This window comes from Corvus kubaryi, unplaced genomic scaffold, assembly GCF_017639235.1.
Source record: "Corvus kubaryi isolate FWS band 111438036 unplaced genomic scaffold, C.kubaryi_AGA036_p1.0 split1-131, whole genome shotgun sequence".
Lineage (NCBI taxonomy): Eukaryota > Metazoa > Chordata > Aves > Passeriformes > Corvidae > Corvus > Corvus kubaryi.
In genome coordinates this window covers 1920531-1934341 of record NW_024582073.1, presented here as the reverse complement: position 1 = coordinate 1934341, position 13811 = coordinate 1920531, and the positions used below count along the sequence as shown (strand labels likewise).

General features: G+C 40.1%; 1 protein-coding gene across 4 annotated transcripts in view; it reads right to left on the bottom strand.

The window, feature by feature from the left end:
• The window catches only part of MTUS1 (microtubule associated scaffold protein 1), a 117206-nt gene that overhangs the window by 71361 nt on the left and 32034 nt on the right, over positions 1 to 13811 (bottom strand). For all 4 annotated transcript variants that reach the window (XM_042053621.1, XM_042053623.1, XM_042053624.1 and 1 more), the window contains exons 2-3: positions 10420 to 12581; positions 8038 to 8233 (exon numbers count right to left, since the gene is read on the bottom strand). In XM_042053621.1, the coding sequence (XP_041909555.1) occupies positions 8038 to 8233; positions 10420 to 12396 (2173 nt within the window). In that variant the 5' untranslated portion in view covers positions 12397 to 12581. The remainder of the gene's footprint in view (positions 1 to 8037; positions 8234 to 10419; positions 12582 to 13811) is intronic.

Genomic DNA, 13811 nt, shown 5'->3' with positions numbered 1-13811 from the left:
GGGTGTCAGTAGCCATGCAGGTAGATGTTCACGTGTTCTTCCTCTTACAGCTAAACATTCTTGGACTAAAACTGGGGAATGAATCATTCCTACTACAGAGCATTTATCAGCAGTTACCAACAACCAAAACAAGCCTTTTTCTTCCTTCAAATGATCCTACCATCAGAAGAGTGATTGGGGTGTTTTCAGTTAGGGGAAGAGAGAGGAAGAGTAGTGTCTCGTGTATGCCTACTGTTGAGTTTCACTTTTTCGCCTTCCTATCTGGTCCAGTTTTGAAATGTGGCCGATTTCCTTCCAGTTAAACCCTTCCACAATCAGAGACTTCTCCATTCCTCATCTTCCCTTCAACCACTTGCACTGTGACCTCTCCAGCACCTAGAAACAGCCCTTCTCTTCCCTGGCCTCAAGTTTGAGCTCACACCTGCTCTCTCACCTTCTGTCTGCCCATAATAATGCCTGCTTGATTTAGTCCATTTTAGGTTTTTCCTTTTGTAGAGTGAACTAGAGCAGCCCCAAGAGAGTCCATGTCTGCACAGTCATGCCGCCACCCTCTATGATCCCAGGCAAAGCCAGTCTCTGGACAGCAGATAGTTTTACACCAGCTTCCCAGGCACAGCAGCGGCAAAGCTTGCCCACTCCGGTTTTGCCAGGAGACTGTCATAGGCTGCATGCTGACTTAAACAATCCAATCCCAATCACTAGCTTTAACACAGCTATGGTAAAGTTCTGTCTGTTTAGAAGTACTGGGCACAAGAAGTCAAATCAATGTACTGCAAGGTAAGCTGAGGCAAAAGAAAACGACCAACCCCATCCAATCATGCTTTTCATTATTGTCCAGCTCTACATCCCACAAACCCTTCATGTTAGGCATGGAAATTTGTTTGACTTAGATTGCAGCTTTAAAGCTCACGTTATTTACAAATCTTTTAAGTTTTCTATTGTGGGAGTTCATGTGCTCCTTAAATGAAAGGGGAAGCTCACTGCGGCAAACAAATACAAATTTCTTCTCGAAGAAAATTATGCGTATTTCCCTCCTCCTTTACCTGCACCCTGAGAGAATTCAGAACTAAGCAGTACAGGTAAAGAGTTATTTGAAGACACACCAGCATGTCCTTGCAAGTAAATGACTAGGTACCAAGAAATTCCCCTGCAGGGAAATAGTGCACACCTCTCTCCTAAAGGAGAATATTCCTTTAGATACATCCACACTTCTGACAGCGTCAGAAATAGTCAGCATCAATATGCTGACTGTTAGAATCAGTCTCTGCAAGTATGATCACGCTTCTTGGTACAGGTACAACATATTAAAAGTTCACTAGGGCTAGTCACAAAATTGCCTGTAAAAAGTCTGGGAACATATATGAAAAATTATTTCCTTAACTACGGTCACTGATGGCACCTTAAACAAAGCTGATAGGATGAAATGCCCCCTTCTGGAAGCCAGCAGACTACCTGAATTACCCATAAACGCAAGTATTTCCAACTCCCTCTGCCTCTTCTCCCCCATCGCCCCAAAACGCAGAGAACCACACCCAAATTATCCAGAGATAAATAAACCAATTTGCTTTGAAACCATTCATTACAACAGATCCCATATTACCTCACAAACAAAAACCCTTTCATTTTTACTCGTTTCCCGAGGTCAACTTGACTTCTAAAGATAAATAGGAAGTATTTTATTCCAAAATACATTTTTATGATGAACCCTATGAAAGGCTTGCAAAAATAAGAGCAGCACTTACACCACGGGAAGAGCTCCTTGTTAATGAAAAGTAACAAAAGAGAACTGGTGTCCAAGTTATGGTAAGCTTTTCTGCTAGTGTACGTAGTCAAGGTTTAAAGCAAATTGACAAAGCTACATTCAGAGTACATCATTTTATGGCTCGTTTCTGGCTTCAAATTGTGAATTGACCATTTTGTAGATGAACGACCAACATCTGGGGCAGGGGTCTAGTGGTCAGTACTTGGCAGAAGTAAATATATTGCTCCAGGCAGCTTCCAGCAAACCATTCCTGTTGAGGATGTCCAGGAAGTGAGGGCAAAGTAGACTGGAAACAGTACCAGGCAAGTCCAACTCAAGTGATTGGATAAACAATAAACAGCAAGGCTCCCAAGCCCTCACAACTAACACTGTTTTCTGAACTCTCACAAACTCACCAACTTGACAAAAGTCCTTTTGGATACACTGAATAATTTTTTCCCCAGTTTAAAGAACTGGTTATGAGATACAGAGTCACTGTGCACTAGAGATGTCTGGATTAAGATGACCGCAGAAGAGTCACAGACAAGCTTTGTGTCATACTATGGACTACAAGACCTTATGTTCTGTGAAGACCCATGTATTAATTTCCTCCTTTCTATACCTCTGAAGGGGAACATGCAAGTTTTAAGTTCACTTTCAACGCAGGCTTGAACTAGTACATATTACAGCTGGTGATGGGGTCCAAGGCTGTGACCCAGGAAGAGATGACCGGTCCGGGGAGATGGTCCTGAAAGGAATCGCCTTCCCGAGGTCCGGTGTCTTCCTCTCAGCTGCTGGCAGAGGGGCCCTTGCAGAGGCTGTCAGCTCTTTAGTGATATCAGCTCGTGATTCCAGCTCAGCTCTGCAGGGCAGCCTCTAGGCCAAGCCAGACCAGAGAGAGAGACGAGAAGGCCCGTGTGGCTGGTTCCGCACGAAGGGAGCTTTATTGTGGGTCCTCTCCGGCAAAAGGAAGACAGGGACGAGCTCTCTCCCCACAGAGGCGAACTGGTCTTCTTTTATAGGGATACAGGGGATCAGCAAGGGGACCAATGGATTACAGAGGGTCTGGGACGGAACAATGGGTTACAGAACGATCTGCATAGGGTCCCCCAAAGGATTGTGGGTCTACCTTTCCTCGCCATGACCCAAAAGTAGTCACCTTTCCAGGGAGTCCTGCTGGGCGATTGCAAAATCTTTTATCTCAGCAGACATCCCTCCAGGGCAGTGGCTGGGCATATCCCACAAGTACAGATGTATTAAAGAAAAGGAAACTGAAAGGAGACTGAAACCAAGTAATATGGACTAAGAAGGACAAATAATCATCAGTAAATTAGTGTATGAGGAACCTGCTTCTAGGATCCATAAAAGAAGCTGACTGCTCTGTAAAAGAAAAGTGTAAAAAGATCAGCTGAAACTAAATGTTAAGCCTTATTTGCAGACCCTGGTGCATTCCAGCATCTGCATATAAAAATTACTGTTTATGAGAAAGTATATGGACACCTTTACAAGTAACTGTCTATTCTAGAATTTTGAGTAAAGTCACGACTGTTTCAAGTCCAGAGACCCTGGAAGTTACGTTCGCCTTTTAAAATATTTTGTTTCCTCTTGGCAGCATGTCAATCCAGCTTTAAAGAGTCACATGGTAGATAACAGGAATGATACAAGCTGAAAAATTATTTGCAGTAACTGTATTTGGGTTGGCTCCTGGTTCAGTGTCAGAACAAAGACTCAGGGATTGTGGGAATGCTTAGTGGAATTTAATTGTTTTGGTACTGCTTCACAAGTATTGTGAAAGGCTATACCAAGAAGCCCTGAATTACCAAGTTTATATATGTCTCCAGCTGTATGAAAACTGATTGAAACCATTCAGTTTGAATTTTCCATCTGAGAAGCCTTTCTTTGTGCAATAAACAGCAATAACACCCAAAACCAAACTGATTCTTAATCTGTCACTGCCTGTTCTGGTTTTAACTATGGAAGCTTCTCTCAATTCTTACATTTAAGTGCAAGATCAAGCCAAAATTCAACTGCAGGACTTTTGCAATTATGAACTAACAAGAAAATCAGTATTTCAAAGTATCACTAAACCTGCATACACATTTTCTATAGCATCTGGGGAATTATTTTTCCCATGCTTCTGGTAGTTGCAGAACACAGGAAAAGTCCTTCAGTATGATCAACTTGTCATATGGGAAAAGGTCTCACTTGTCCAAAAACATCTTTAAGGAAACACAGAATTCGTACTTTCAACCTTCTCTGTACCCAAGCTTTCATTAGTCTTGTTAAATGCTATGAAAATACCCTCAAGAGAAAAAGGGAGTGACCACTGGATTAGATTCTTGGAAATGATTAAGTAAAGCACAGGGCCGTAACACTGCTGAAGGGATATCAGTGATTTAAATCAGAGACAAAAGGGTACCCAAAATGTCGCAAAACCCCCCACCAGAGAGCAAGAGACATTTTTGTTACACAGATGATTTACATGGTTTCCATTGATTTCTGCAAGTCTTTAACAGTAAGCAGAGGAATAGTATTATTGATACTTTCAGATTCCCAAAGAGTTTCAATTACACGTAAGGCTTGACAGAGCTCTCATCTTGACAGAGCTAAGACATCAACAACAACATGAAGTTTCTTACACTGAGAAATAATTTAAAGTAATGGTGTAATTTTAAGGCAGAAGTGGAGAAGAAGTTATAGCATATCAGAAGTCTTACTTGCAGGTAAAGCTCCTTTCCTTTACATAATTTCAGGTAGGCTGTAGTCAGCAAAAGGAGGTAAAAAAGGCATTGGTGGGCATACACATTTTGAGATGTACTGTAAATAATTTCTATTCCTATTTGATGCTGTTCAAACAATTTCCCGCGGCTCAAACTGTCACAGTGCTTCTGTTCAACTGCACAGCTGAAAATACACAGTTGCTGGGGCAGGTTTGACAGCAGAAAATCCATGGGAACACTAAAGCTCCCTGGCTTCTCCAATCCCCTTCAACTCCTCCCTTCAAGTGAGGCTAAGAAATGAGTCTTCCCAAACCATAACACCTCAACTGTTATCAGGCTATTACTCCTCCACACTGGCTATGGTACATCCAAATTAGAAGGCTCTGTGTGTTTCCTGGAACAAAAACAATAGTTGTTTTGATTTTGAAACTAGTTCAAAGTCTTCTACCAGGGCTCTGAAATTATATATCCTTTCCAGTAAAAATGAGTAAGTCAAATATGTTATTCTGTGTCTTGAATGCTAATAAATGTTTTCATTGACAGAAAACAAACATAGCAAAAGACATACTGCCTGCCATCTAGTACTACAGAAACCCACACCCACCACCATGGAAAAGTTACCTGTAGAGAATTAAGAATTTTGTCTTAGAATGAGTGTGTCATTCTCTCTTATGAAGAAAGAGATAAATAGTGACAGAAATAATTTTGAGGCATCTAGCTTGCAGCAAATCTGGAAATCTGGTCATAGTTGCAGAAATGGGGCTTGGCCATTTTGCAAATCACTTCAGTACACTGGATCAAAGCAGGCTTGTCTTTTACAGAACCTATTTCTAATTCAGCAAAAACTTCAAGTTCCAGTTAAGATACACCAATACTGGTGAACAGTGCTCAGCAACCATTTTGAAATAAACAAACCCAGTCATTTCTACCTCTAATATGCTCATAAAAATACAGTGTTTGGGATATGAGTTCTGCTCTCCTTCTGCTGTCTCCTGTTCAGGTAAGAAGCAGGAAATTCCCTGAGAAGAAAGGCTTTCTATTGGGTTAGCGTGTTACCACTAAAAACTTAGGTTTTACAAGTGGAAAAAAAAATTACCAAAATCTCAACTCCTGACAAGTTGCAAAAATCTTATAACTGGTGTTTTATACATGGCAATTTTTTCTTTCATTTCTTGAACAGCCATTGTATGAACACAATCCACTACTCATAAGCTCTTATTCTAGGAATAATACACACACATTTTGGACAGATGCATCACTTCTGTCCCTCAACATACATATGTGAGAATTGACATAGAGCTGTACTATTATTTCTCTTGTTCAGAGTATTTAATGAATTCAACTCCACCAATTACTCTTGTTGCCCAATGATCCAAATGCTACCAGTAACTGGTTAAGAAATAGCTGCATATATGTTAGTACCTCCTGAAGAAACAAGTTTGTCAGGATTTGGACATTTTTAAGACTCAACTTGACAAATGACTGAACAATCTAATCTGAATTCACTACTGACCCAGTTACAGGCAGCAGGGGCTGGACTAGGTGACCTTCAGGAGTCCTTTCCTTTCTGGATTTAGCTAGTCTATCTCTAGTCTGACAAAATCCTGACAGCAAACAACTGTACAGCTACTGAATGATTTATCTTGGGGCTGAAGTTTAATACCGAAGTGTTCAAATGACTCCACTGGAAAAAACAGTTATTCCCTTCAGGGATACTTTAGCCTAAACAGGGTTTGGTTTACAAACTGCCACTTGGTCACAAAAAGTGTATGTACAGTTTTACTTCAAAAATGTCAAAAACAGAAGGGGTAAGCAGCAGTAGATAGGGTTTTACCTGAAAGGTGTGGTTGCATAATGCTGTGGGGGTTTAGCAGCAATCCCAAATAACTCCTACTTTGCCCCATATCCCACACCGTAATCCCATCCTCTGATTTGCATCAGTACAAGGTTTACCAGGGAGCAAGGACACATGTTTAAAAACTTCCTTTTTAAGGGGTGGGGAAGTTAACCTGATACAGTTGAATGCATCAAATCCTACCTTATAGCACCAAAAAACTGCATAAGCAAGATGAAGGATAATATGAGCTAGGAAAAAGGGACTTGGGGAAAGAGCACAGAGGAAACAAATTTCTTCTCATGGGCAGCATTAAAGTTCCAGTCTTATCACATAACACCACATGTTTGAAATGTTGAAGCGCTGCTTCATGCTTTTAGTTTAAGCAGCCTTTTTCCAACAGGAAAAATTTGGGAAATACTCTATTGACGACCATAATTTCAACATACATGAATTATTTAAGGAGTGACAGGTTTAGTTTAAAAAAAATCTGGGGAGTAAATATTTCTATTTTCAACAGGAAATGACTTCTATTTCTTCTGAAAGTACATCTAAATTTTTTTTTGCTGAAGGGAAGAAGTTAGTCCTATAACTCAGCTTTGCTTACACTTATTTCTAGTGACAGTATCATAAATCTAATCTGGATTAATAAACTAAAGGAAAACTCTTTATCTATATCCATCTTGCTGCTTCTAAGGCCATAATTACAGACAGGAAAGCTCTAGGTTGGTATTTAGAGGGGTGATGAGTTCTCCAAGAAAATGGCAGCCTACAGGTTGGTGCCTGGTTCACTGAGCAAGTGCCTCACATGAGCAAGCCTCAAGTGGGAGAATAGCCTATATCCACTTTCTTCAAGGGACTCATCCCATAAAGGAATACAGATTTTATCACACTTCACCACCTGTATACAATTAAGAGGACTATTTTTTACTGTTTTATAATCTTAGATTGAGTGGGTTAAAAAAGAAAAAAAAAAAAAAAAACAGGTTTTACTGGGTATAGCTGGGTGTGTACTTGCCAAATTACAGTGCATTGTAGTGCAGTCATTCATAGTCAGGCTACCTTTGCAACTAGTTAGATTGCCACACTTGGTTAAAAAGCCCAGCACATAAACTACCAGAGCACTTCTGAATCTCTATAATACAGTTACTGAATCTAGTTTCCAGTCATGGGTTTTGAACAGCAGCCTACAGACTAGATGAGAGATTCATGCCTGCCCTTGCTATTAACCAGTCTGAGTTTAATTAGCAGCTCAAGCAGTAGTCTCACCTTCAATTATGTCCTCCCCTTTCTAGAAACTACAGAGCTGTACTAAAATTAGGTTGAACAAAGTATGTCCTGAAATAAGGGCTCATTCCCATTGGGATAGCATAGAGTTGCTTATCACAAGAGCATTGTACCTGTGCACTCTATTTTCTCCTCTTTCAAGTAATTTTAGTTGTATATTCGCAAAATACTGTTATATGACAAAATATAAATAATATTTCATACTGATTTTTCTAACAGCCCCATACCCTCCTAAACACACTCCTTTCAAGCTAAGATTTTAAAACTATGAGTTTTAACCTGCCTTTTTTTTTTTGCCCCTGTATTAGCAATTTACAATTTAGACAGAATTGTATTTAGCACTGAAATACAGCTCTGTACCACCCTAAAAGCTGTGTCAGAAAGCACATTAAGTACAATAACCAGTTTCTTAAAATTAAGGTTAGTGGTAATATTCCAGTGAAAAATTCTCTTACCAGAGCTTGATGATAGAAGAGGTTCTTTGTGAGAAGGTGTTTTAATAGTGCTGATAGCTTTATTTTCACATCCTCTCTTCAAGGTCGACACGGATGGCACCATTTTGACCTTGGGAGTTAATACACTTCGTAGTGGGACTGGGTCTTTCTTTGGTGTGTTTTTCCCTTGTGTTGTCCCATCTTTCACAGAAGGCATCTGTTTTAAGAAAAAAACAGAAACCAAAAAGCCAACAATACAACCCGCATACCACCACTGTGAGAAACGAAAGATCTCCCTCTGCAGCATCTGTAATGAAATACTGACCACCCAAGTAGGAAACACGCTTAGTTAGTCTCTATACCATTGTCCACATCTGCAGTTCAGAACCTCAAGAACCATCTCCTGAATGGCCTCCAGCAACACAAACCTATTAGTTTGAAGCTAATCACCAGTAATGACCAACACACTAAAAAGAGGTTACAGAGGTCATTTTATATCAGAATTTCTTCCTCTTCCTCCCCGAACTCTAATTAAGCCACTCAATTACATGACTACACCTAATCTCAAGATCTTAACCAACAAAGTACACATGTTAATGCCCTGAGAATTTAGTTGTCCTGTACTACCTGAAATGTCACAGCCCTTGTAATAGTTTCCTGGTCTAGGTCTTATGTCAGAACAGCTTAAACTCCTTCACATTGAGATGCCATAGATAAAACACAAGTGCAGGAGTGGACCCCAGGACAGCTTTAAAATAACTGGTTTATATGTGTGAAACATCTATGTTTCAGAATTCTTCCTCCAGTTTATACATGCATTAGTTCACAGCCACTCCTGTCTAGCCTACGAAGACACACATTACAGTTCAGCTCTTCATGTGCTTTTCTGTGACTCAAGCTGCAATTCGGTTGGAGTACCACACTTTCCACTTTGGACTCCAATCCTCATCTTCATTTTCAGATGTTAATCTATACTTTTCAGAAGACCACTTCTTAAATTTAATCCAGCTGATTTGTCTACTGCACATTTTATAGAAATGTCTCTATTCTTTCTCCAGGTACAAGCAGAATAATTAAAATCACAAAGATTTCCATTTTGGCAATGGGATGAATTAAAAGCATTCTCTCCAACCCTTGATACCAAAAGTAAGGACTGATAAAGAACCCAAACTCTTAAACACTTCAGAATTAAAAGACCATCCTTGCTTTCAAGTTAAATTATTATTCTAATAAATATATTACTTAATAATTTCTTGTGCAATGTTTCAAAAATGTTCTAAGTAGCTTCCCCCATATAGTAAGCTTTACTGGAATGTTTCTGGCAAATTCGTAGAGCCTGTCAAAAATTCAGACAATGACAGTTTTAGCAGCAACAGCTGCTGCTCCCATTTCACCAATTTAATGTAAGCTGTTGAACCCACAAGCCAGCAACACGAGAGACTCCATATAGCACCAAGACTCCAATTCTGCGTCCCTACCACACCTCCTGAAATCCTGGTCAACCCAACCCCAACACTCTTCCCTTCTTTCCCACTGTTCCTTTTCTTTTAACCTTCTTTCAGTGTATTTGAAAGCAGCACGTTTCTCCTGACAGGCAGCTGACTCATCCCAAAATATTTCCCAACCAACCAGCACATGCATACCTCCCGGCCAGGAAGTTTGCACCTTCCAGCTGGCTGACTGCCTAAAACCAGGTATATGCCCTCTGCATGAGAAATATTTCCTGACTACTCCTACCTATTCTAATGAGTCCCAGCTCTACTTTAAACAAATAAACTCCTAAATTATACAAAGCAGACAGTGAAATTAAGATGTTAAAAATAAAATGTTTCACCAACTTATTGGTCGTCAGGTTTTCTGTGACTTAATGTTACTGTTAATATATGCACAACATTTACATAACTAATTTTAAAAAGTCTACTTTAGTTCTAAAGCAGATTTTGAAAGAAAATACCGAAAACAGCAATTTACCTCTAATGTCTATTTAAAGTTACAGCACCACTAGAATTATCTTGAAAAAACGTATATTAAAATCTGTATTTAGAAAACCTCATGAAGTTTTGCTAGGCAATTTTATGAGGTTGACTAAATTAAGATTTGGTTGCTTTTATTAGAAATCTTAGAAACGGTATTGTCTTAAAAAGACTTTACTAAAAAAAAATTATATTATGGAATAAGACGGAAGTGGAGACACTAAATTGTAGTTGAGGCCAACTGCAACCGATCTGTAAAACAACACTTTTTCACTGTCTGTACTAGGGAGAGACTCCACTCAGAAATCAACATTACAGCAACATTTGTAGACACCAAACCCATTCCACAATTACCACACTGTGCAAAAATGAATTTCCTTTTTGCAAATGTAAAAAACATACAAGTAAGTATAAAAGCAAAAAAACTTACCAAAGGAACAGAGTGCATATCAAATGTTTCATTTGCCATGTCTTTTGCTAATGTTACTTCCAGAAGGACTCCCATGTTGCTGCTTTGCTCTTTTTCCCCTTTGGTCAGGTCGATGTTTTGAGCACAAGGTATCATTAAGGAGCTTGAACTTTCATTTAGCATCTCTTTCGAGTTCTCTCCAGATGCTGGAAGCACAGCAGAAACCAAGGAGCACGCCGAATGGGTAGCGTTTGCTTTGTCAATGTCTTGCAGACTTTGCTTTAACGCAGGTGTTTTTGAAGCCTTGTGGGAAGCATTTCTGGGATGTGTCGTGGCATGTACGACTTGGCTAGTGGAGAGGCGTTTGTTAACATGTAGCTTATGGGGCTTATTTACAGGCAATTCCACCTTAATATCTTTAGCTAGATCTACTGGTTTTTTCTGCACTTTTATAGAGGACAACTGCCTTGGGGAACCAACCCGTGAAGGTGAGGAGACAGATGATAGTTGATGGGACTGGGGAGACTGTTTTAATGCTGCACTGTCTCTTGGCTGTAGCACAGGTCTAGACACAACCTTTGGCTTAACATTTTTAAAATTAGGTTTGGGAAAACTAACAATCTCTGATTTCTTTGCTTTGGTTATTGTTGATGCAATAGAAGTCCTGCCCACTGGTTTTCTTGCCGTTTGATCTGAACTAGCTTTGAGCCCAGACCTTTTGTTACGCCCTCCTACAAAAGCTTCACTTGGTCTTAGTCTAGAAGACTTGCCTCGAAGTTCTTCCAAAGCTGAAGCAGAAAAAGTTCTATTTTTTGATTGCTCTTTAGGAGTTGAAGTACATAGAAACAAATCGCTTTCATCAGCTGTTGGACTGAAGACCACAAAAGTTGCTTCGCATTTCAGCTCAGGCATAACAGTCTTCTTTAATTTTGGTACACTGTAAGATACAGAAGGGATGTTGTGCATATCCTGAGGAGCAGCATTTCCAGAGATGCTTTTTTCTTTGGTTAAGGGTTCACTAGTTTTGTTTGATACTTGTTTTACATCCATTTGATCTACTGGGAGAAGGTGCACACTATTTACAAGACCATCCATGCATGTTTTAGCATTGGAATTCCCAGTTCCATCATGGTCAGGAGTAATCTCCAAGGATTTCACTTGCTCATCCTCATTAGTATTAATGCATGGTGATAATGCATCTCGCTTATAAGGATCTATACATCCAGCAGGTAGTTCTACAACATTTGCTTCTGTTTCCTGTGATTCTTTATCAGTCTTGATACTGTTTTTTTGATATTGTTCAACACCTGCAGAGCTGAAATTAGGGGTTCTTTCTGAGCTGGTTCTATCAAATTTCTCTCTGATACATACTTCAGAAGAGATGAATGCTTCCCCCAGATGCATGTCATCATTTCGATCAGTTCCCAGAGTTCCACCTGTAACATTAGTAGCATCCAGTGTGCTCAGTTGGCAGCATGCCCTGTCATTTTTCAGGGACTGTATGTTCTGCTCTGTAGCAGGAGGAGTTTGTACAGACTTAGAGTCAGTCTGACTGTAAGGCACTGAGTGTTTGATACTCTGACTTTGCATTTTTGCCATAGCAAAGTCACCTTTCAGTAAGTTTGTTGTTGCTTCCAAGCCCCAGTTCAAAGGACACACACAGGTCTGTTCAGTCACAGAAGACCTGCATACAGCATCTGTATCTCCCAATGGAGCTCCTGTGCAGTTGTATTTACCAGGTGTCTTCTGCAGATCAAGTACTTCAATACACTGCTGTTTTAAAAGACTTCTGAAGTCACCCTTATTTTCAAAAATGGTATCACCTTCATACTCAGCCACTATATTTTGGTCAGTTGAATTACTGTGTATCTTGGTGGCACAAGTCTCTGAGGAAGGGGTAGCTCTGTCACATGCATAGTTATTCCCATTTTCATCCCTTATAAGTAAGGGAGATTTCAAGCCATTCTTTACTTTGTCATCGGACTTCCCAACATTCATTTTGAAAGCTAAATTTTAAACTGTTTTCATTTTATACTTCTTTAAAATCCCAGAGAATGCAGATTCTTCTGAACTTTGCAGAAAAAAAAAACCCAACTGCTTTTCCCTGGAATGTGTCAATTGTCCTGAAAGATATTTAAAAAGTGGTTCTTTGTTTCCATGTTTCCCAAGAAGATTCAAATGTTCTGGAATTAAAAAGAAATTTTAAAAAATAAGCCAAACCAAGATTTTAAGACGGTAAGCATTCCTAAGCTCCTAGTCTTCAGACATCAGAGCAGCAACATAGAAGCAATACTCAGAATCCCAGCAAAGAAAAATTTCAGCCCTCATCCCTTGATGCAGAGCAGTAACAACCCCAGAGACTGGTTTTTCTCTGCACCGAAGGTCTTTTTCCTGCCTTTTGGGGCAGCAATGCATAGCAGAGGCAGCTGAAAATTTTCAAAGAGCTGTTTAAGACATCTGAGTTGAAATAAAGAGAGGAGAGGGAGGTTTGTAACCAGCTCTGGGGCTACACCAGTACACTGCCCCCACGCTGCGATGCATGTGGGACCCCTCTAGAGTCAATGGAGAGCAATTCCATACCAGTGAACTGCCTCCATCTTCTATAAAGATGACACGAGATTAGCCAAATGAGGAAACAATGCCAGTGACCTCTCAGCAGAGCAGAGCCCTATATCGTCACCCAAAACCCTATGGAAAGGTGAAGGGGCAGGATTGACATGGAGAGATGATGGAGAACAACTGACCACACATGGGGTGGAGATGCACAAACAAAAAACAGTAAAGAAGAGCCCTTGCAACATATAGTGACAAGTTCCTAACAAGTGCTAAGACTGCACCCAAGTTACCAAAACCACAAGGACGTGAATGAGACAGAAGACCAAACTGTTCAAAGCAGCTGGATGACCTCTGTAGCACTCTGTATGAAAGGCTCCTAGTACCAGAAACGAGACCAGATGCAGGAAGAACTTCAGATTTATAAGATATGGTTGCAGTGGGTGGGGAATCTGCCAGAAGGTGGCTCACTTTCAGAGCAATAAAACCTGAATAGGTGGGCAGAAGTTCACTGGATCTGACATGGCAATCTGGCTGAAGATGCATTCATGGACAAAGGTCAGCTTCCCAACTGAAGAGAAAGAACAACTGCTGAACACCTTCACAGGTCTGGAATGACAGATTACACTCTCCAATCAAAGGAGCAGGAAGGAGGACACTTTTCATCAAAAACCCATGAGCAAACAGGTCTGTGGTGTTTAAATAAAAATGCAGACATCAGAGTGGGGTGTCCTAAAACAAGGATACTGATGTAATAACATATTTGAAATCTGGTGCAGCAGGACATGTACATCAGGATTAAGTAGGTTTGGTGGGCAGAATAACTCATAATTCACATAAGAATTATATTAAAGTCTGAA